This window comes from Ambystoma mexicanum, chromosome 9 (assembly GCF_040938575.1).
Source record: "Ambystoma mexicanum isolate Mex_15411 chromosome 9, UKY_AmexF1_1, whole genome shotgun sequence".
NCBI classification, from domain to species: domain Eukaryota; kingdom Metazoa; phylum Chordata; class Amphibia; order Caudata; family Ambystomatidae; genus Ambystoma; species Ambystoma mexicanum.
Window position 1 is genome coordinate 793721613 of NC_090931.1, and position 24411 is coordinate 793746023.

At 45.8% G+C, this 24411-nt stretch overlaps 1 protein-coding gene across 3 annotated transcripts in view; it reads left to right on the forward strand.

Annotated features, from left to right (window-relative positions):
- The window catches only part of VPS8 (VPS8 subunit of CORVET complex), a 2529257-nt gene that overhangs the window by 1959579 nt on the left and 545267 nt on the right, over positions 1 to 24411 (forward strand). For all 3 annotated transcript variants that reach the window (XM_069615741.1, XM_069615740.1, XM_069615739.1), the window contains exon 36: positions 14916 to 15005. In XM_069615741.1, the coding sequence (XP_069471842.1) occupies positions 14916 to 15005 (90 nt within the window). The remainder of the gene's footprint in view (positions 1 to 14915; positions 15006 to 24411) is intronic.

The window sequence follows — 24411 nt, forward strand, 5'->3', positions numbered from 1 at the left end:
ACTTTCTTCCTTTTTCATTCTGACAAACAACTTTTAAAAAATACTTTTGTTGACTTGCTAAAAGATTGCCCTGTGGTATCTGCCTTATTTAACGACCACTACAGGCTTGATCCTCCTTAGTGAGTCTACTAGCTCAACCTCTGTGCTACTAGGGACTATGGAAATATGCCAGGCAAATTACGCTCTAGGGTAAGTAATTACAACCTAAGGAAGAATGCACATATAAGAAGGATGCGGCGGCTACGGCCACCAGAACAAAAGCAAGTAAAACAAGTTCCCAGGTTACCCGCTCACCTCGCAGACACGGCAGGGGAACAGAGAAACCTGCTGATACCATTAAATCCTTCTTTCAGGTTGAACCAGTGGTAATACCTACAACGGCCCCACAGCCTGAGGGGTCCAATTACACTACGCCCGGTTTCTCTTTCTCTGCCCAAAAATAGAAGTAACATAACAGATTCCTCCTTTGCAGCATTCGACAACAATAACTCGCTGCTTGCTTTATGTTACTCTTTGCATGATTCCTTGGGAACGGATAAACTGCCAGATGTCAATAACTCAGTCAAAGAAATAACTCCCACACCTGAAACGGAGACGGCAGACTTACTGGAAGTGGCGCCTACTTTAAAATGGTCGTCCAAACCTACCCAAAGATTGTCAATTGACCCAAACATGTTGCTCACAGAGGAAGACACAAGTATCTCTAGCCCTGGACAGGACATGGCAACCCCTCCCAACCAAATACAAGCTCAAATGGCAGTGATCCAGTTTGCCAGAAGTCGCTAAAGTCATCCCTGCTAAAATAACAAGCAAGGACCTAGATAAGGAGCTTGATGCGTTGATTGAAGCTATACATTCTAACAATGAGTATCAATCTCAAGAACTAGATGCTGTACTTCCGGACCTACAGAGGATACAAGTCTTCAATGTATCGGAAATATCGATCAAGAAAGTAACACTTCAACAATTTATTTAACCAGGAAGCAGCGCAAACAAAGGAAACATCGGAAGAAAATACAGTTGGAGGCAACTGAATTTCAGACCCATTCCGGACCAGAACTGCAAACAGCTGATGCAGAACAATCTCAAAGGGTAGGGAAAAATAAGAATGAAAAGAAGAAAAATGGGCCTGAAATGGGGGCGATAACAAAACAAGTGTTTCAGAGCACGACAAGGCAAGGGAGGGGAACAAGGGAGAACCAAAAACAACAATCTTACTAGGCCCAGTGACATTGAGAACGCGCAAGTGCATGGGAGAGGAAAAAGAGAAGTGCATAGGAGGGGGGGGGGTGGAATAGTGCTGAGTAGAGTAATACAAATAAATAAAAATAAATAATAAGAGCAACAAACAGTGGTAGTGCAGTGGCAAGTGCTAGGTATAAGGCAACAGACAGGGTATGCCAGATGAGTGCAGAAAACAGGTGGTGGTTGGGACTGTAGGGTTACAGATACAGACCACAATGCAAGAGTTTGCCAGGAGGTAGTGCAGGTGGGTGGCAGGGTGAGCAGGTACCTGGGCCCGAAAGTCAGAGGGTGACCAGTAGCACAATGCCGAGACGGAACAGATCAGCAGGGGAGAGGAGAGGAGAGGAGAAGAGAAGGCTGAAGCAAAGGGGAAGGTCTTGATGTGCTTCCGGAACCGGAGCTGGTTCTCCTCAAGTTTCAGGGTGGCAAGGATGCTGTTCCAGAGGGAGGCCCCAGCCGAAGACAGAGATCTACCTCGGCATGTTTCTTAGAAACACGACTGACCCTGAGGGAGTTAGAGGTTGAGGAGGGAACAGCTCAGGAGGGAAGGTATTTACGGAGGGAGAGCTGAAGGAATTTTGGGCCCAGGCCCCAGAAAGCCTTTTTCTGCAAGCCAATTTCTGAAGGTACAGGCGCTAAGGTACCTGTACCTTCAGAAATTGCAACAATGAAGGAAATTGACCTATCTAGAAAAGACCCTATTTTCTCCATAATGCGGCAACATCAGAGCAAGAGGAACTCCCGCTTACACATTAAAAGATCGGAATTATTGCTACTGACACATAAGATCCTGCCTCTCAGAATATTAGATACAAAAGACTTTGAATTTTTCGAACCTATTAAAAACATTGAGCAACAAACTAGTAGATCCATTGTACCACTGCCGAAACTGCAAACTCGATTAAAAGCCACAAAAAAAGGTTTCTGGCTCTGGGATACGAGATTGACACAATCCCCACGCCACTACAGGTTACAAACACCACAAAATCGGGTGTTGACCATCTATGTGAAAAACTGGTGCTGGGTTTAAGAGTGAGTGGAAATGCCCAAACCCAAACACACTTCAAGATAACATGATGGGCATCCTCAGCTGGCTTATTCAGAACACTGGAAAAACTCCAGAAAATGTTATCATTGGGGTGGGCCTTCAACGCTAGATGCTTCTGCAATAAGCAATTGAATGAAACATAGTTTGTAAGCAGCTTGCCAAAAATGGTGAATGAATCTAGGACGAGGAAAGGGATCCTTTGGCTGGATACACTTACTGGTTGGGATTGTGTTATGTTAAATGGGCGAGTACGTGGGAACAGGCCGGGGAAACCTACTTGGAAAAGAGGATGCTCTCCAACTGTGATAGATTACTTATTTTGTAATGATGAAATCATTCCACAAATTATGAAACTGATAGTGGAAGAGAATAGCTTCAGCGACCACGCTATAGTTACTCTCACCTTCGTGCGCCCTGAAGACGTGGCAGACTGCAGAGTCGGCGATTTTGATATTGACAATGGTGGAAATAGAATCAGATGGACCAAGAAGAACCTTGAGAGTGCCCTTAAATTTATATCATCCCAAATTGTGGATCAAACGGAGAACAAATTAGGTCTTTTGGCTGATTCCATTGAAGCATGGATCAAAGAAACCATGTCCGGGCTGATGCCCCACAAAGGCATTTATGTGGCATTGAATAAACCGGGCAGGAGGACATATTACGATGAGGCAATTCAGGATGCTAAAAGATATGAGGCTAGAGATTAGAAGGATTAAAAAGGCTGATCTAGGTGTCCTGTCCAGTTACCAAGCGTGTTGCCTAGCAAAAAATAGATATAGACAATGGATGAAGTACTGGAAATCGTCACACAGAAATGCTCAGTGGCAATATCTATTGAAAGCAGTAATTACGAAAGATGCAAAAAAAGATGTGGAGCCTATTGACTAAGTTTAACTGCCCTAAGCCTCACTAATTACTAGTTGTATTGGAGAACAAGCTTGGTCTGAATTCATAGGGGAAGCATCTGCTGCTCCAAAGGCCGCAGGCATAACTCCTGCCCTTATTAAGAGAAGTTTTGAATTCAAATTTGACCTATAGAACCTTGAAAGAAAAATCTGTAAACTCAAAGACTCCAGGGCTCTGGGCCCAAATGGCCTAGCAAATGCAGTCTTGAAGATTCCCAGTTTACTGGTCTAGAGTGCTGTTTGCCCTCTTTAACATAGTTTGTGAAGAGGGCAGAGTTCATAGATCCTGGAAAAATTCCCTCCTTGTTCCAATCTATAAAAAAGGAGCAAGAACATCTCCTAAACATTTTAGATTACTCGCAATGTTAGATGTAACTGGGAAGATATTTGCTTCTATACTGCTTGATGGGCTAGCCAAATGGGCAAAATCAGCCCAGATACTTGACGATTTCCAGATGAGTTTCAGGACAGGCTCGGGCACTGCACACTGCCACTGGATTATTGATAAACTAACCAGGGATGCTAAGATTAAGGGTAACCCTTATCTACATATGGCCATAATCGATTTCCGGTCGGCATTCGACACAGTTGACCGAAATGGATTGTGGCAAAAACTAGAGGCTTATGACTGTCCGGCAGATCTACTATACACAGTACGTAATTTGCACGACGAGACGGCAGTACAGGTCAGTTTGGATAGCGGGGGGGTCACTTACTCGACCCATACATACTGAAAGAGGGGTTAAACAAGGCTGTGCCTTGGCCCCCACTGCTGTTCAACCTACACCTAGCAGACCTGCCTGAACATCTGGGTCGGGTTGTTCATTATCCACCTAGCATTGCTGGTACCCAAATGAAATGTCTGCTATACGCAGATGACCTTATCCTGTGTGACCACACCTACGTGGGATTAAAACGCTCTCTAATCACTCTGTATAAATATGCGAATGAGAATAGCCCGGGAAAAAATAAATCAATGTACTTTGCTTTTAAAAATATGGCCGGACCAAAATTAATGGTGGAAGGTTTTCACATTGAAAGGGTGAAACAGTGTAAGTATCTAGGATTAGATATAATGCCTGATTGCGATTAAGCGGCAATCATCGCTGAGAAGAAACGCAAAGCCGTCGCCCTGACAATGGTAATTGCAAAGTGCATAAAGGAGATCTCAGGATTTTCTCTACATGACATATTGACCATGTACAGGCAGAGGTTTTGTGCCTCTATCCTATATGGGTTAGAGGCATTAAATATGAAAGACCTATCATGGCTGAAGGCACCCGACGGAAAGTTTTGGAGGAATGTTCTGTGGGTGGCCCTAGTGTACCCATCAAAATAAAGGCTAGAGTTGAGCCTGATATCCCTGGTGGCCCAAGCGCTAAATAGAAGATGCCTTCTATACTTAAAAGCTAAATTATCTCCCGTCTGCCGACTTTTATGCCTCCTTGGTAAGGAAAAAAGCGGGTAATGTAAAATAAGCTTCGCAACTTTGTCAAATGAGGTATTCAAATTGATAGAATGGAAGCCAAATTGGGAAGAGAACAACAATAGCCAGAAAAATATGTTTGTTGTAAAGCTCTAGAGGTGGGATTGGTGCTCCAACTACAACCACTTGTGCTCACTGAAAAGCTTTAGGGAGGTGATGCCCCTTTTAGTGCACACTTTTGGGGTACCGCAGGGCTACCTGAATCTGTGCCCCAGCCCGGCACTCTGCACATTTCTATTTCTCCTGCGAATCAACAAACTACCTGCATTAAGTATGTTGGGACCCAAAGTCTTGATCAGAGAATCTAGAAATTGCTGCTTATGTCTTGTTCCAAGCATGCCCGATACAGCCCGTCATGTTGTGAATGAATGCAAAGAATTTGGCCCTGTATACATGAATCTACTTGGGCCATATGTAGAAAAATATGACAAGATAAAAAGTGACCGTTTTTGGACATACTGTCTTAATACGGGGAACAAATCCATACACATCACTCTATATCAGGTCTGGAAGTCAGTGACGGCCACGGGGAAGCTTGATAAGCCCTCCAATAAGGAAAGAGGAACTTTTAAAGAATGATTATTAGTAATAATATATGTATGCAAGTTTATATGACATGGAAAATAAATTAAATGGTCTTTGAAATAACTAAGGATGAATGTATTTAATGAATGTAATGAGTGTATTTATTGGATCTAGATATTTGATGTTTCATTTATTGTAACTTGTATTGTAATGTTATTATGTGAAAGTTCTTTGAACTATACACATAAATACATACAAAATAAAATATTGTGTTTTGTAATGTATTTCAATCCCTTGATCCCTCCCCTTGCCCTGTAGGCGCTTTGAAACTGTATTTTATTTGCTCTATAAGCACCTAACAAGCAAACAATAAATAAATAAAATAATCAAGGCAGGGAGAATCACCAGTCACTGTGGTACTGTCCTTGGCTCCAAGAACAAAGCAGCATCAGTGAAATCAACACAGCCAGCGAGTTGGGGAGAACGATACAAGACCTGTCTGTGTTGAAGGCAAGGTTTCAAGCGGCAACATTACATGGCGAACGCTTGCATATGAACATTGTTTGAAATACGCGTGATAAAAGACGCAAGTAAGTTTGATCTGCGGATGAGTGATTGAACTTTGAAACCAAGATACAATACCTTTGACAGAGTGGTCCGGCACAGTGTGTGTGCTCAATCGAAGGTCTCTGTAAGGTATCTGCTGAAAAATGAAGGAGTTGTAGAGAATTGTGAATTGAAGTGGTCCTGCGACGGGTCAAGCAAAATCCTGAACACAATCGAAAGTCTTCGATGTTGATACGGTAAAGAAAGTTTGTGGCAAACTAGATAAAGTTGGTCTGAGCCCAGCTGATGGGCACCCGGGGTGAAAAGAAATTCACCAGAGAAGGTTTTTGCATTAAAGTGGGTCTTAGCCCGGCAGAGGGGGGCCCGGGTGAGCAGAAAATCATCTGAGAATTTGTACCTGTGAAATCCTAAGAAGAAAAGAACTTTGATGTTTGTTGTGTTGCATCAGGCCCTCTGAAAAAGAGACTTTGAATGGCAAAGAGACTTTGGTACAGAAGGCCATGATGTTGAAGTTTTGAATTGCACCCTTGTGCTGGAAAAGTCCAGAGACTGTGCTAAGCTTGAGTGTGCTGCCTTGTCCCATGCTGAAAACGTGGGGAATGGAAGCCAACAGCTTGAATATCCTGACATATCATTTCTTGAACACTTTTTTCTTTTGCATAACATTGTTTCCCACACTATTTGCATTTAGAAGTACGGATTGGCAATAGGTTTATTAGTATAGGCCCTTTTATTTTGACAAGACACCACTAGGACTGCGTTATTATTATTTGATGGTCGTAGCTTGCTCCCATCTTTAGATATAGGATTAGATAGGTGTTTTTCAAACCCAGTTGAAGTTCAATAAACACACTTGAACTGTGATCACTTGTGCCTGTCTTACTGTTTGATACCATGTTTTCCTTACAGTGGTGACACTAGTACGGCCACGGATATCAGGTGAACTCATACAGACGAGTTTGATGATTATGTCCCGTCTGACGGTGAGTCTCTGGGTACCGCCGAGCCCACCAACGCTTCGCCCCTGGATGAGGTTGGCTCTTTCCGCGCCATATTCTTGTGGCCGTCAAAGATTTTCAGTCTTGTGCCGTAGCAGAAGAAGAAAGAAAGAAGAAACCGCATCTGGGAGGATTGGCCCTTTATTAAGACGCACAGTAACACTCATCCAAGAGAGACCGGCTGGAGAAGAAATACCGGGTTGCAGCAGTCACTGCACTCATTGGTGTCGGCCGCCGCCAGGAAGCGCTTGTCAAATCCTTCGCCTTCGATGGTGCCCCAGGACCAGGAAAGCAAGAAGCTGGATGCATGGGCAAGCGCATAAATAACAGTGTGGCTTCCACCGTCAGATGCTCTCGCCATCCTGTCGACAGGGAGCCCTGGTATAAACTCAGACCAATATTGGATTTCCTGCTGAGCGACAAGAAGGCTGAGGTCCTGGCCCTATTCCAGAAGGGCGAGTTGGCCTCTGTCCACGCCATCACAGTGGCACTGGGCATAGCAGACTCCGGATTCTGCCAGATGGGCAATGGGGTGGCCCTGTGGTGCCATGGGTGGCTGAAGGCCACTAACTTCTGGGCAGACGTCCAGGTGGTGGACATGTGTTTTGATGGGTACATCTGGTTAAGGAAGGCAGCTTCAGGCTATCAAGACTGATATGAAGACAGCATGCTCTCTAGTGTCCCTGCAGCAGAGGAGATTGTCATCCTTTCTTTCCTCAAGAGGAAAGGCCCTCCAAGCTAACTCCTATCGCCAGCCCACCCGCTCAACCACCTAGGAAGCCTACAGGGGCCACTACCAGACCTACGGCAGCAGAGGCCAGTGTCGTTGGTGCCCACAGACCAGGAAGCAGATGCCCACACTTGAACCGGCCGTGGATCCTAGCTTCCTCTTTTGCACCTGAGTGGCAGGCCGACTATCGAACTTTGTCGAACAGTGGAAAGCTATCATCACAGACAAATGGGTGCTGGATGTTCTTCAGTAAGGACACGCCTTAGAATTTCAACACGTGTGCTCTTGCATTCCTCTGGTAGCGCATCAAGAACTGCACATGGTTCAACTGCTGCAGGATGTTCAAGCCATGTTAAGAAAAGGAGTGATAGAATCCATCCCTCTGTGACTGCAGGGCATCCAGAATGTACTCCAGATACTTTCTAGCATGGAAGAAGTCAGGGGGGTGACGGCCAATCCTGGATTTAAGGCGCCTGAACAAGTTTTTAAAGTCCCAGAAGTTCAGGATGGTCACGTTGCAGCATGTGCACTACCAGCTGGAGGAAGGGGACTTTCTGGCGATGTTGGACCTGGAGGACGCCTACCTCCACCTTCCCATTTACTTGAAACATCAGAAGTTCCTCTGTTTTGTGGTCCAGTGACAGCACTACCAGCTCAAAGCCCTGCCCTTTGGGCTGAAATCAGAGCCAAGGATGTTCACAAAGTACTTGGCCCCAGTGGCGGCACATCTGTGCCTCAAGGGCATCCACGTTTATCGGTACTTGGACGACTGGCTCATCCGCTCTCAGACACTGGCGAAGCAGCACACAGCGGAGACTGTACGCCTGCTGACTGAGCTCATGTTTTCCATCAATTATATGAAGTCCTGCGTGGAGCCATAGCAGAATGCTCTGTTCTGCTCTGTTCCTGGGCACCAGTCTCAACACGGTCGGATGCCTGGCTACCGCCTCGGAGAATGTTCTCCTGCATCTACCTCTACCTCCATCCCTTTTGCAGTCTCCAGATGAGGCCTCTCAAGGAGTTTCTCGACGCAAGGTGGCTGCAGTTCACAGCCGCTTGGACGGGCAAGATCGTCCTCATCCAGGAGTTCCGACAAGCTCTATGGTGGTGGTGAATGTGCCCACATCTCACACAAGGAGATCCCTTTCAAACCCTGTCGTACCAAGCCACGGTCACCATGCATGCCTCCCTGGATGGGTGGGGGAGGGGTTCATACCGGACAGTCGCAAGCCAGAGGCCTCTGGTTCCCAGGAGCCAAAAATCTCCACATAAATGTCCTGGAGCTCCGGGCAGTCTTCTGGGCCCTCAAATCGTTCCTACCTCAGCTGCGGGGAAGGTGGTACGGATCTTCGTGTACAACACCACCTCCATGTTTTACATCCCTAAGCAGGGCGGTACGCGCTCCACTATGCTCTCCCTGGAGGCCAAGTTCCTGTGGCGCTGGGCCATTCTTCAGGACATGTTCCTTGTCCCTTTTCATCTGGCGGGCACAAAGAACACCGTCGCAGACTTGCTCAGCAGGTAGCTGCAGTCCTTCCACTAGTGGGAACTTCATCAGGTGCAGGTTTCCCTTCTCTTCCGCAAGTGGGGTGAACCTCAGATAGACCTTTGCGACGGTGGCCAACTCTAAGTGCCAGAGGTTTGCCATCAGGTATCCTCAGCCTGGGGGATGCTTTCTCATTCCCGTGGGACGGGCTCTCCCTGTACGCCCTCCCACCGATACCACTCCTTCTACGTGTGATTTCCGTTGCCATGGCTTGGCCACGGAAGGTCTGGTTCCCGCACCTGCTCTGTCTGTCAGTGGTGCTGTCCATCCGGCTGCCTCCACTTCCTGATCTTCTCTCCAGAGAAAACAGAACAATACTGCACCACGACTCAGCGTCGCTGAGCCTCACGGCCTTGCTCCTACAGCCCTAGATTCTAGGCACTATTCCCTGCCGTTGGAATCAAAGAAGATCCTGGCCAAAGCCAGAGCTTTCTTTATCTTGTTATGGCCATAAATGGGAAACACTTCAGTGTGTTACAAGATTACGCCTCTGTGAATCACGGCTCTGCAGCTCTTCACGTACCTGCTTTCGCTGGCCAAGGCTGGCCTGGCAGACACCTCCAACTAGGTGTATCTAGCTGCCATATCCAGGTACACCCGGGCACCTGGTAGGCCCTCCCTGTGATTGCACAAGTTTGTCAAGGAGTTCCTCAAAGGCCTCTTCAGGACTTTTCCACCAGTGAAGGCTCCGGTTTATGCTTGGGAGCTCAATGTGGTTTTGACTAAGCTCATGGGGCCTCCCTTTGAACCAATGCATCATGCCCCTCTGAAGTTTTTCTCGTGGAAGGCTGCTTTCCTAGTGGCCATCACCTCAGCCAGGAGGTTGGGGAGATCCAGGCTCTTTCCTGCAAGCAGCCATACTTCACCTTTCATGCTATAACAGTGGGGCTGCAGACCCACCCCACCTTTATGCCGAAGGTTACCTCAGAGTTCCATCACAACGAGCCTTTGGTTCTGCCAGTTTTCTTTCTGAACCCTTCTACACCTGCTGAAATGGCATTGCGTTCTCTGGACATTGCTCTTGCCTTGAAGTTTTATGTGGCACACACAAACGATTTTCAGAAGACTTCTCAATTGTTTGTCAATTTTGGACCTGTATACAAGTGACTCTCTGGCTGCATCATGCTCTGTCATCGTCTACCAACAGACCTCATCCAGGCCGGCAGATAACCCATTCTTCCAGAGCTATTGCAGCGACAACAGCATTTCTCTCTGGTGTTCCCCTGCTCGACATCTGCAGAGTGGCTACCTGGAGGTTCACCCACACCTTCACAAGATTCTACTGCGTCGACAGGGATTCCAGGGAGGAGTCCCGGGTCGGTCAAGCAGTGCAATGCAACCTGTTTACTTGAGGTGAGTCTGTTCCAGGGGTAAGTGTATTACTGCTGTTGAGCCTTGCCATCTCCCGTGGTTGTGTGTACTGCTCTGTAATTGTATTCATGAACATTTGAATCCATGCTGGAGAAGGAAAATGTTACTTACCTGTACTCCTCTTCTCCAGCATGGGTCTTGCATGGATTCACATGCAAACCCTCCCTCCTTTCCCCTCTGTGGCTCTTCGTGCCACTTTACGTGCTCTAGCAAATCTGAAAATGGCCACATGGGGTGAAGCTTAAGAGTAGGACCATCATTGGCTAGTGGCAGTATGACCCATAGGATAGTGATTGGTTATAGAGGAGACAAGCAGGTTTCAGTCTAAAGCAAAACTGCTTTCTTTTTTACAGAGGATTCCCAGCCTGATGACGGGGAATATTCGTGAGCATTTGAATCCATGCAAGATCCATGCCGGAGAACAGGAGTTACAGGTAAGTAACTTGTTCCTTGTTTTAAGTTATTAAAATTAATAAAATGTGTAATACAAAAAAAGGATGAGTCACCCTTATCCATGAATTGGTGGGCATCATCCACTACCTGGATGATGGCCGTCTCAATGCTACACTTGGGGTGGAACCCTAGTGATAGTCAATTAGGAGGTGAAGTTGTTTGAGTCTGGCAAATAGTTGTGTACCAACAGTTTTTTCCAACTTTTTGCCAATAAACAAGATGATTGTAAAGGGCTGGTAGTTGGTCAGGCAGTCTGGATCTACAGTTTTTTTCAAAAGAGGTTGTCTGAGACAAGTCTTTGAGGGAGTGGGGCGGCAATCTGGGAATGACCTGTGAGAAAGGTATTATTGATGTTGAGGTGTACGCTGAGTGCAGTGCACAGGTTTCCAGATAAGGTTTGTACTAGGCCTTTTTACGCATGTAAATCTGGTAATACGACAGTTTTATTATTTTCCTGTGTACATTTAGGCACAAGTTTAGAGCAGAGGGCAGTGCAAAGGTCAGGTTACTTGACAGAAACCACAACGCTTCTTTTGATTTTTATCTACATGGATGTAATTGCAAGCCATGGAGAAAAGCCTCTGAAACAGAATGTCTTTCTCTGAAGCCTTTCATAAAAAGAAAACACTAATAAAAGGAATGGTTTCTTTCCATTCAGCTTCTTTAGTGTTATGTGTAGATGCTCATGGAGTAAACGGAAGCACTGTGCATATTTATTTTCCTAGCATTTAAGATTGTATAATTAATAAGATGGAAAACTAAGTTGCAATTGACAATTCATCTTTTGTAACAAATGATGCGTTATTTTCCAGTGAAAGCAAACCAGTATTGCGCAATTGTATTGTTCAGACTTCCTGTGCTGTGTGCATAATCATGCGAAAGCAGATCATTTTTACACTTATAATTTAATTTACATTCTTAATTATAAAAACAGTGTTTAAAATTATGAGTATGTAAAGTCTAGTTTACATCCATTCAATCTTGCAGTCAATGGGGTACATTTCTATAAATGGTCAGTGGCAGCAGAGTCTTTGCTCAAGGGCGAGTGATTGTCATTACATCCATCACAGGTGTTATATCCTCTCAAATCTTCAAGACTACAGTTAAAACATCCAAAACCTGTCTCTCCAGGAAGTGCAAGCGCTGTTCAAAAACAAACTAATGAAAGTTACATTTGTAGTTGAAATAGAAACTCACCAAAACCTGTCACTGTAATAATCCAGATAGGTGTTTATATGCAGCGCTTCATACATGGTTCAACCAACATCTAGGCACTGTGATTATTATACCTCAGTCGATACTCAGTTTACTGACCTCTGAAAGATGTTAGCCAGTAAGGGAGCTCAGCTGGTTGAGCGCTCGTTGCTGTAATCTGTGTGTGATCTGTAGGTTGCCAGTTTGAATCCCGACAAGGCCAACTGAGCCTTTCATCCTTTCGAGATCGATAAAGGAGTACCAACTTCGATTTGGTGATACTTGTATTCTTTGTACAGCACTTTGTCAAAAGTGCTATATAAATAACCATTTGACCATGAAATTAGGTACAGAACTTAGCATGGAGTCCTTGCCTCTCTACGCTGTTGTATCATAACATTGGCCTACCATTAGGTAGTAATGGCTCAAGGAAATGTGGACTTTAATTGAACATCAAAAGACAATTCTGCTATCAAACCTCAAAACGCACAATGCAATTCATGTTTGCTTTACTATGTATTTGACTAGGTTTTTGTGTTTTGAAAGGTGTATTCTGTCCCAATGTAGAAAGCTGCCACATGGTGATGATTTCCTTTCAGTTTTTGCACATGTCGGCTGGATGTCACATACATTTTACTCTCTTGCAAAGGAGAAAAGTAATTTTTACTTTCTTGAAATCACATTTACTCTCAAAGTTTAAAAATAGGGAGTAAAATACTCCCACCTCCAAATCTTATCTGAAGCCCTGGCCGTGTCCGTCAATTGTTTGATGGAGGCTAGGATGATACCATCAGAGTAAGAAGTAAATTTGAGGGAGACAATCGTTTTTAGGAGCTTTGGCGGCTGGGGGATGTGGGGGAGAGAAGAGAATTTGGCCCAGAGAGTCAGTGTATGTTAGGGTGCAGAGGGCACTTGTGCTGTGGGAGGTTGATTCGATGGTCTCTCGGATTTTGTTTATTTTTTCAATAAAAAGATGTGTGGATTCTGTCACATTTTTCCTGAGTTCCTGGTTCCCCAGGATCGGCTAAGGGTTTGGTTCAATGCTTTGCTGCTTGAAAGAGGGCTTTGCTCCTGTTAGAGGCTGCCGCAATGATGGTGGAGTAGTAAGCAGCTTTGGCCTCTGTAATAAGAATCCTACGGTTGGCGCAGAGAGATTTGAGGTTGGTGAGGTCTCCAGGGTTACGGTTTTTGCACCACCATTTCTTTAGTGCTCTGATTGAGCGTTTGTTGGAGATGAGCTCGGGTGTTAACCAAGGGTCGAATGGTTTTGTCTTAGCACGGCTGATTTTTAGGGGGGCATCAGTGTCCACTAGTTTCATATTAAACTTGCTGTCCCTCTAACCCAGCCCCACTGGATCATTCTCTGCATCTCGGAATACAAAGAACTTGCTGGCAAGGACGTCCTTGAAATTCTCAGGGCTCACTCCACAAGAGGGTTGGCTGCCACCTCGCCTCTGCAACGTGGAGTCCCTGTTCTGGATAGTTGCCAACCAGCTTAATGGGCTTCTTCACACACGTTTGCTAAGCATTACTGCTTGCATTCTAGATCTGTTTGAGACGCTTCTTTTGACAGAGCTGTCCTTCAGAGTGTTCTGGTTTATGTGGTGTCCTTGCTACCCTCCCTCCTCCTGGTCATTTTACTGCTTCGGGAGTCTTTCAAAGATGTGGCATCCATTGGAGGAAGGAGTCCATTAGAAGAGCAATTTACTTCCCTCTCTAAGGTTCTTCCTGATGGATGTTCCTCCCACAGATTCCTCATTGCCCACCCTTCATGATCCTCCTGGTGGTTAGCTAGTACTTCCTTGCTTCTGTGGTCATGTCCAGCAGTTAGGGGCATCGGGCCTAGACGACGCCGATCCTCTTTGCGCTCCCTGGTGGTGGAAAGGTCTCCGAAGAGCAGCTGCGGTGGAAGATGGATATCAAAGAGTAGGAATCCGTGGAAGGAACATCCATCAGAAAGAGCCATACCGAGAGGCAAGTAATTTGCTCTTCTCATGCTGATTTATTTTGTACATAGCAGTGTGCTATGCAGATTTAGGGACGCAGATCTCTCTGGGAGACTCTGAGCTCGGTCTACTAAAGGGGTGGCAGTGTCCACTACTCTACAGACAGGGATGCCTTTGGAGGACATCTACAAGGCCACACATTAGTGTTTCTTCACACTTTTGCAAAACATTACTGTTTAGATTTGTTGAGGGGAAGGAAATTCGTGTTTGGCAGGGCCTGTTTGCAAAGTTTCTTGGTCTAATGATTTCATGCTGCCTCCATCTGTGAGAGGATGCAATCCATTTGAAAGAAACATGGCTTACTGTTTGTTTCTATGGATTCACCTCCCACAGCACCCCCATCATCCTCCTAGTCTGCCCCACTTCTTGGTTCCTCAAAATAAAAGGTGGGAAGAGTTTACCCTTTTCCAAAAATGGTTTCTTAATATGTGAAGAGATTCCCTTGGCTACTGAAGATGGGAGAAAAAAAAGGTGGGGAACTGAGATAAGAGGGCGTAGTGCATACTATATGTATGAGCACTAACAGCCTATTGGTTGTCAAAGGGCACCAGAGCAGAAGAAATTGCAGTCGATCTACAATGCACCCCAAATTTTCCAAAAGCAGGTGCATTGGAGATTATCTATCCAGATGAGGGATCTGTGAGAAGAGAACCCATAGAAAGGACATTAACAGTAAGTAATCTTTCCTTTTACATAAACTAGCCAAACAATATGGATTCGCAAATATGGTGGTTTACAGTTCTAATATAATATTATTTGTTTCAATAATGATGATCACCCTGAAATGAGATCTTTTTTTTTATTTTTATTTTTTATTTTTTGTATTTACTCTCAACAGATCACTCAGAAATATAAGCTACATGAAGCCTCTGCCTATTTATTGGAGAAGAAAGGAGATGTGCATGGCGCATTCCTGGTTATGCTTAAGGTACAGGAGATGGACTGAGTGACTTACTGTAGCATTTTGTCTCAAGATAGCAGGTGTGGGAGCAAAATAAAAAGCTGACACAACGGATATGGTTTGTTAAGCTGTGATCAAAAGAAAGATTCTTACAAAGTCTGGCCAGGTCCTAGCCCAGCTGCACTGTCCAATAGAGGGATCAAAATAAGGATTTGAAGAGCAGGAGCTGAAAGCAGCTTCTGGTCATCAGGCATCGCCCAGTATGCATGAGCTACCCCTGGAAAACCAGGCGCTTGTGCTTAACTAGTCACATATCTAACTTCCACACTAAAACCAGTTGTCCATTGTATATAACGCATTATCCTTTAAAGGCCACCTCTGTGTCCTAATGCTCCTTTTATACAGATTCTCAATCCCACAGGGTGAATGTCAGGGAGGTATGTTTGTATGGCACTAATTGCCCGGGAGTCAAACGTAGCTCCTGATAGCTGTCGGTGTCAAGCCAACTAGGCTATAAGCAGGAGCTAAATAGCTTCCAGCTCCTGCCAACTTCGAACCCTGCAGTAGTTTGCCCTTGTCTTTGTCTTCAGGTTGGAGGTTTCTGGGTTTCCCGAAACAATTTCCTCTGTTCCTCCTGTCCTGATAGTTTGTAGGTATCATCCAGCCATCTGTTGGCATCATCCAGCGGTTCGAGGTGGTATTGGATATTGCTATGAATGGTGTGTCCTCCAAGACCTATGGAATAGGGTCAGGGGATCAATTCCCACCAAACCCCCTCTCTATCACGTCCTGGTTCCCTGGATACTCCTTATCTTGATGGTCTCTGTTTTAAGCTCCCTATGGTGATGCTGCATACTCTTGCATGTCCTGCTTCTGCTTAAATGTAACCTAGTCTACTGAAACCTCTCAGTTTGTCTCTTTAGGGTTCACCTGACCTTCTCACACCTTCTCATGGTGAGTGGGTCTTTCGCCTCCCTAGCTTTCATCCGGAATCCTCCCTAGACTGTTGTGGCTCTATAATCCTCCCACTTTCACTACACTCTAAGAATCAGTGACTTTCCTCCTTCCACCCTCTCCCCCCGCCCCTGCCCAAGGTCTTGCTCCAGATGTTATTTCCTCCTACAGCCTCCTCAGGGCTTACCATCCAACCTCAAACATTCTGTCTTATGGTATGATCTTCCCCCCACCACTCTTCCTGTTCAGCCTCTATCTATCACCTCCGCCTCCTCTCTCAAAAGTCCTCTCACTTTCCAACCTCCTCTAAACATGACCCACCAGCTCTTTTCCAATTGCCCCACAGTGCCAGACAGAACTGGCTGCTTTTTTTATAGGATGGTCTCCCCGCCCCAGGATTTTGCTCAAGAACTTTGGTTGCATCTGGGCTGTGTGGGTTCTGCTGTTTTGTGTTTCAGTAAAGTTCATAGGGTCAGGTGAGCTAAAGGGGGTTGGTCTTAGCCTACATTAAGGCCTTCTGCCAGTTTGAATTTTAGAGTTTATGTGTTTGAGGTCTCCTTCCCTACTCCTTGCACCTCTGTTCCCATTGCCTCCTTATTCAGTGAGGAAAGGGTAACATATTTATATTTATATGTTACCCTTTCCTCACTGAATGGCTGGTGGCAGTGGTTTAGTTTTGGACTACCATGGTTTGCATTTACCGCGGCTGTTCGCAGCCTCCGGTAAAGCAACCGCTGGAGCCATCTTTTTCAAAATGGCGCAGAGCCATCTTCGACCAAATGGTCCCCGGTCTTCTTTTTTCGCCATGTTTTTCTGGAAAGGTACTTCTAGGGATTTTCTCTGTTCGACAAACCAGGTTTAAATATGTTACCCTTTTCTGACTGAATGGCTGGTAGCAGTGATTTCGTTTTGAACTACCATGGTTTGCATTTACCGCTGCTGTTCGCAGCCTCTGGTAAAGCAACCGCAGGAGCCATCTTTTTCAAAATGGCACAGAGCCATCTTTTACATGTTACATGAGCTGCTAGACACAGGGGATTCTAAGTAACCCCCCCCCCCCCCCACCCAGCACTCTATTGCAAGATAGGGTGTGCTGGGTCTAGCAAGTTACAATGCTAAGTAAAGCCAATTTCACTTTACTGCTCTGGGAAACAGTAGTTCATCCCAGAGAAGGTGCTGTGTGACAGTGTAAAAGATTATGCCTATGGAGTTTGTAAGAGTCCATAACCAAAAGAAACACAGTGTAGAGGAGAAAATCACATTAAAATACATGAGAGAGTGGGAAAAAGGGTCAACTCTCTCCAGGTTAAAAAAAATCAAGCCCTCAAAATCCAGCAAAGTTGCTGGGGGTCTCTAAATTGGAGGGAATTAGCACATTTTTGAGAACTCTCCCTAACAGCTGCGACCAGTCAGACTAGCGCTGACAGCTTTTGCGCTTTCTTTGCAGGGCAAACGTCCTGATGTTAACTGCTGCCCTACCTCTACAAGCAGGGAGGCGTGAGGTCACTGCCACTGTGCAGGGAGACCATACAGCTATGGTTCTGGATGCCAGAGAACAACATCTTAGCCTCTGCAGCTCATCTGTCAGGGGTGGAGAATAGGTTGGCGGACACTGAGCGGGCCAAGCTCAGACACTCACGTGTGGGTGCTATGCCCGGAGGTCATTACAGAGATCTTCACCTGATGGGGAATACCGGCAGTGGGCCTGTTTGCGATGAAGGACAATATGAAATGCAAACCGTTCTGTTAGATGGAATTTCCACCGAGGGGGGATTTGGAAGACACGTTTCAGGTGGAGTGGGTCTTCAACCTCCAGAATGCTTTCCCACTGCTAGCGGTCATCCCTTGGGTTCTCAGGAGGTTGCAGAGATTCAGGTTGCATCTGATTCCGATTGCCCTAGACATGGTAACCGGATCTCCTCGAACTGGCTTCATTCCCACCTCTCGGGCTTCCTCGGAGGCAGGACCTCTTGTTGGAGTCAGGGGGGCAATGTGCTTCATCGGGACCTGCATGCTTTGTTGGCTGCACATAGACCATCCTCTAGTTCTCCTTACGAGTGCAGATGGAGAAAGTTTGTGACTTGGTGCAAGGCGAAGGGGGTAGATCCCATGTTGTGTCCCATCTTCTCGGTGTTGCAGTTTTTGTTGGCCTTAGCCAACTCAGGCCTGCTAGTGGGCACGGTGAAGGGATATCTGGCAGCTCTTTCTCTATTTAAAAGGACGCCAGAACAAGGTTCTTTCTTTACCTGGTTAATTGGTTCGCTCCTTTGCATTTTGTGGCCCCGGTTTGGGATTTGCACTTGGCTCCCACTTTCCTGATGGCGGCTCCATTTGAGCCTTTGCATTCAGCTTCCATCAGACTTGTCAAGTTGAAGACTGCTTTTATTGGTGGCAATCACGTCTGCAAGAAGGGTCCGTGAATTGCAGGCGCTCACTTGTAAAGCCCCTTTCCTGAAGCTTTTTAAAGAGAGACTATTCCTGAAAGTGCACCTGAAGTTTTTACCAAAGGTGGTGTCAGAATTCCATCTGGGCCAGAGCATCGATCCTCCAGCATTTTACCCTTCCCCCCATCCTTCAAAGGACGAGGACAGGCTCCACAGATTGGATCCCAAGAGGGCACTGAGTTTTTACCAGGCTTGAACAGGCTCTTTCAGGAAGGATGTCCAGTTATTCATTGCGTTTTCACAATCCAGGTTGGGGCGAGCAGATACTAAGCAATCTATCTCTCGCTGGATAGTGCTATGCATTTCCAAATCTTACCAGACCGTAAGTCAGGAGGTTAGAGCAGGGCTTAGGGCCCGCTCTACCACAGGGGTCACAGCCTCCCCTGCTCTTCAGAGGGGAGTGCTGGCTAGAGACATTTGTTGCGCATCAATGTGGTCTTCTATTCACACGTTTGCCAATCATTACAGCTTGGGCTTGGCCCGAGGGGCCAATGCGCGCTTAATAGGGCGGTCCTCCAAAGTTTCTAAGTGTGACTTCCACCCTTCCTCCACCATTGATATTGATTTGAGAGTCTATACAGGTGAGGATTCTGTGGGACAATGCAATCCATTGAAGGAGAAATTACTTCCCAGTAAAGCACTTTCTATGGAGTCTTCTCCTACAGATTCCTTACCGCCCTCACAGCCTATCCTGCTTGGAAGTTCATGGTCTCAATTGCATTCTGCGGTCACGTTTCTGTCTATGTTGACATGAGAAGCAGAGTGCTACATTTGGGGCAACAGCAGTTGATTGACAAGACTGTCCTGCTGCTTCTGGTTTAGTTTCAAAGGTTTAAATATGGAAGAGAAAGGTAAGCAAGCATTTGTTGTTTGCTGTTGTTGTTTCTTACTATGCTTTTCCCAAATACACCATGTCTCCTCTTGCACTCTGAGCCAAGAGGGGGAAAAAGCATCCCTGTGTATGGCGTCCAATGTAACGTCCGTTGTTGAGGAATGGCACAGCTGTATATGAAGGAGTCGTTGACATCATGTGGCAAAAAGCTCACTGTCGAAAAAAAAGATTTGAGCAGCTGACGCTGAATAGCTATCTATCAAGATGAGGAATCTGTGGGAGAAGAATCCATAGAAAGAACATTACTGCTAAGTCATTTTTTGGGTTGGCTACTGAGAGGCTGAGATACAAGGAGTGGGCCTTGTTGGTCAATCTCCTCGATGTGCTCCTTTCAGCTTGGAAGGCCGCTACGAAACCCATGTATGCTTACTTGATTTGGTGCAGGGAGAAGGACCTGGATCTTTTATCATGCCCTCTAGCCCCTGTGTTGGATTATCTGCTATTCTTGACAAAGGGGGCCTGCAGATTGGCACTGTTAAGTGTTACCTCGATGCTATTTCGGTATTCAAGAGGTCCCCGGAACAGGGCTTATTTTTTACAATCCCCACTGTTATGAAGTTTTTGCAGGGTTTATGTAACCAGTTTCCTCCCCACCCCTTTGTGGTTCGGGTGTGGTATTTGGATATAGTTTTGATGTTTCTTATGGTTGCTCCCTTTGAGCCCCTTCCTTCCTCTTCTATTAGATTGCTCACTCTTAAGGTGATTTTCATGGTTGCCATCACTTCCGAGAGACGGTGTGTGAGCTCCAGGTGTTGTCGGTTTTCCTCCCTACTTGTTTTTTCCAAAGAGAGGATGATGTTGAGAGTGAGACCCTCCTTTCTGCCGAAAGTGGTCTTGGATTTCCATCTCTCTCAGAAGATCTGTCTTCCTATATTTTTTCCTCCACCTCACCATGCCAAGGCGGAGGAATTATTCTATCAGCTGGACCCGGTATGGGCCCTTAAGTTCTAAGACTCTTGTACTAGAGAGGCTATGAAAGATGACAAGCTTTCGTTTGTTACACTCCTGCTCGTGCTAGCAGGGCTGCGACCAAACAGACCCTGTCCAGTTGGATAACTCTCTGCATCTCAGAATGCTACGATCTGGCTTGTAAGGATGTGCCTGAATGTTTCATGGCTCATTTTACCAGGGGAGTTGCTGCCACATCTGCCCTGTTAGAGGGCAGTCCCATTCCTGGATAGTTGCCAGGCGACAACGTGGGTGTCCTTGCACACGTTCGCTAAGCATTACTGCTTGGATTCCCTTGTGGGCCAGGATGCCCGTTTTAGTTGGGCAATCCTCCAGAGAATTCTGGTTTAGGTGGTGTTCTTGCTTCCTCTCTCCTCCAGATTTACATATTGCTTTGGGAGTCTATGATAGATTAGGAATCTGTGCAAGGAAAGAATCCTAATGGATGTTCCTCCCAAAGATTCATCATCTCTCCCCTACCTGCCCACTTGGTGGATAGATGGAACATCTTTGGTTCTGCAGTCCCTCGAAGTCAAGGTGCTAGGGAAACATAGTGGACCTGATGTCATGGCGTGCAACACCTCAATATGTACTGGCCCCGACATCATGTCTGGCAAATAGAGGAATCGGGCAGAGCAGTGCTGCGCACCTAGGTGGACAAAAAAATGTCCAAAGAGCTGCTGTGCTGCAGATGGGATGGTCGACGATGAGCAATTTGTGGGACAAATATCCAAGTAATTTTGTATTCTTGGCTTCACTATTTCCCCAGCCGTAATTGATTCTCTATACACAAATACACAAGACAGGCGAGTCAGTTATGCGTGTCCAAGTTGGTTTTGTGAGAAACCTGAAGGTACTCTCACATCTACTCCCCAGGGATAGTCTGTTCAGGTGGCCAGGAAAAGGCCATAGCTTTTGGATCCCGACTGTGGGGGTGGACTAGCGAGGGAGGATCACCTGGGTGGAGTGCCCTTGGGGATTGGACAGAGGTGCCTGAAGGCGAGACATGATATCCCCCCTTTACTAACAGTGACTTATCAGACCCTCAGTCTTTATGGGATATTGTCAGTCCTTTCCTGCTTTTCTTTCTTCAAATACTGAAACGAGGAAAATACATCTAAGAGTAAGGCACGCTTCCTTTTGGAAACCCCACTATAGTACTGGGACGAAGACGAGTGAGCCTGAACACTACAGAGCTGATGGTCATGCATGTCCCAGTAATTAGCTTAATTCGAGGCATGCAAAACCACCAACAGAAGCATACCTGAACATCCTTGATGAGGTCTAAAAAAAGGTGGCGAGATGAGTGGAAGAGAGAGCAGCAGGAAGGCCAACCCAACCTGCGAGAAGCCAGAGGAGAATGTGATGCTGAGACGCTTTAGGACTGCACAGGCCAACAGAGTGTCATTGTGTGGTGAGGGAGCAGTGTCTCCAGGGAGCCAGAGAAGGCGGGAGAAGGGAGCCATGGCCAAGAAATGCTTGTTCCCCTGAATGGAAGTTTCAATTCAGGGGTGTCCGAAGGGCATTCGGTGAAACCCTGACATCAAGTCCCAGGGATCATTGTAACGCGGAAAAGGGAGAAGAACGCTAAGACCAATGAGTTTCAAAGGAATGCGAGAAACCCAGTGCATGTAGGAGAAAGACTGAATTACATTGTATCAGTGTGGTCACATGCAATCGGCGCGTCCTTGAAAGCTTCCGATTGAAGCAGAGGAACGAACTGAAAGGAATGAAATGTTTGAAAGGGTTTTTTGTAGAATCACTATATCAGAGGGGTCACGTTGGAGCAGTAAGTGTTGAAAAGTCTCTGATTAACCAAGAACATTGGGAAATTAATACAAAGTGGAATACAGTGAATAAGTGAACGAAAGATGTGGATGAGCAGCCGAGGGGTGCAAGGGAAGTGTGAGCAAAATGCCGAATGGGCAAAAGTCAGCTAAAAAGTGAAGGTTGTAAATAAGTCACCAAAGTAGCTTTTTTGGAAAAGGGAGCTAAAGAAGTAGCAACAAGGAAGACAAATTATCAATCTGTGAACTTGTGGGTCTTTGTAAATTGCCAGGGTGGCAGAAGGCTGGACAAGGGCAACTGGTTGCGTGACCTATAATGGGTGGGTTGTGCGGCCTGTGAACTGCGCCTAGAACAGGAAACCCCAACAAATCTAAGAGAAGTGTGAAAGCTACCCTGAAACCAGATAAACTGAAGAGTTGAGCTTTTTTTTTTTTTTTTAACCAGTGCTTGAAGTTTGGGGAAGGGAACCCGGAGTTCTTTTGGAACATTGTTTTGTGAACCAGTACTTTAAGCTTGGGGCAAGGGAACCCTAAGTCCTGAAGCAACATTTGAAACCTAAAATTGTTGGAACTGTATCCTGAACTTGTGAAGGGAGTTAGAGATTGCTCCAGACTTTCTTTTGAACACTATTTGAGTTAGAATAACCCTACACTATATTTCTGCATTAGACGTGTGGGCAAGCATAGGGTTTGATACAGACAAACTCTTAATCTGGATTCATGGACTTTCCTTAGTTTCTTTAGGCAGGGCAATCCCCGCCATAGCTATAGGGCAAGTTAGACATTACACCCATCCTGATACTTAATAAAGATTCCATTTTTGAATTGATACTCTGTTGTCTGTGTCATCTCTTGATACCATGCCTGTCTCATATATGGTGTCCGCTCAACCGAAACAGGTTGGGGGACCTTGAAATATGAAAAGCTAAGTGGCCGAACATCAGTCCCCACGGTAGCCACAGAAGGCTCCATTGGATTCGATATCTGTAGTAGAAGGCAGGAAACTATTCCTCCCAGGGAAAGGAAACTGATACTTACCGATCTACTCCTAATACTACCTCCTGGGACTTAAATTCGACTGGCACCCAAGTCAGGACTTGCCTGGAAGTTCGGGCTAGATGTCCTCGCTGGAGTTATTGACCCAGATTTCAGAGGAGACAAAAAGGGGTTGTTGGATGCCTTCCAAGTACAGACCAGAGATAAAATCTCTCCAGGAATACTTGAGAAGGCAGTATTTCCTAGGTTGAAGGAGGGGATGGAAAAAAGGCAGACTGAGAAGGGTGTTTTGGGTTTATGAGAAGCAGATGACAGGCCTAGTTCTCCAAAACCCTTAAATCTAGTGCCAGGAACCTGGCATCATTCCTGACTTAGCTTTTGCGCAGAGGGATGACTTTGTTGTCCGAAGACTTTGTGCAAGTCTTACCTGAACCTGAAGGTCGAGAGAAAGGCGGACCATATTTTTTCTTAAAATATGGGCTTCTATATAGGGAAGACACTACAGCAGAAGGTGTGACAAGAACCCGGTAGGTTGTTCCGAGAAGCTCCACGCAAGTGGTTCTTGAAATAGCCCACTCACAACTAACAGGACGACATTTGGTTCAGGTGAAAACGCAGGCAAACATAAACACAAAATTCTATTGTCCAGACATCCATGTAGACATTAAGAACTTTGTTCAGGCATGTGATATCTGCCAGAGAACTAGTGCACACATACCAACCCCAGCTCCATTGAATCCATTAACCATTATTGAAGTCCTTTTTTCAAGGATATGGATGGACATCATAGGCCCCCTTGAAGCTTCAAAATTGGGTAACAAGTATGTGTTAGTAATTGTAGACTTTGCCACACAGTACCTTGAAGCTTTTCCTCTACCTCCAACACCACTCAGCAAATTTTAAAACACCTGCTGCCCTTCTTTTACCGGGTTAGAATCCCCAAAGAAATGTTGACCTATCAAGGCTCTAATTTAATGAGTAAGCTTATGGGAGAGGTTAAGGAGTTACTACACATCAGTACACTAAGGACTTCAGTATATCATCCCCAAACAGATGGTGTAGTAGAGAGATTCAACAAGACGCTGAAAACCATTCTACGGAAGCTAGTGGATCAAGATGGGAAAAACTGGGACCAAATAATTCCATCAGTATTATTCACCTCAGAAAAACACCCAAGGCCTCCATTGGTTTTTCCCCTTTTGAATTACTTTATGGGCGAGAACCCAGGGATGTCCTAGATATGCTAAGGAAAACATAGGAGGAAAGGGAAGACACCCCAATACCACTCTCTCAAACCACAACCAGGCTCAAAGAACACATACATACCCACTGTTAGATCATTGGTACAGACCAGAGGTGTAACACAAACGTTGGGGCCCCCTGCGAGCCATGCTGAGGCCCCCCCCTTCCCT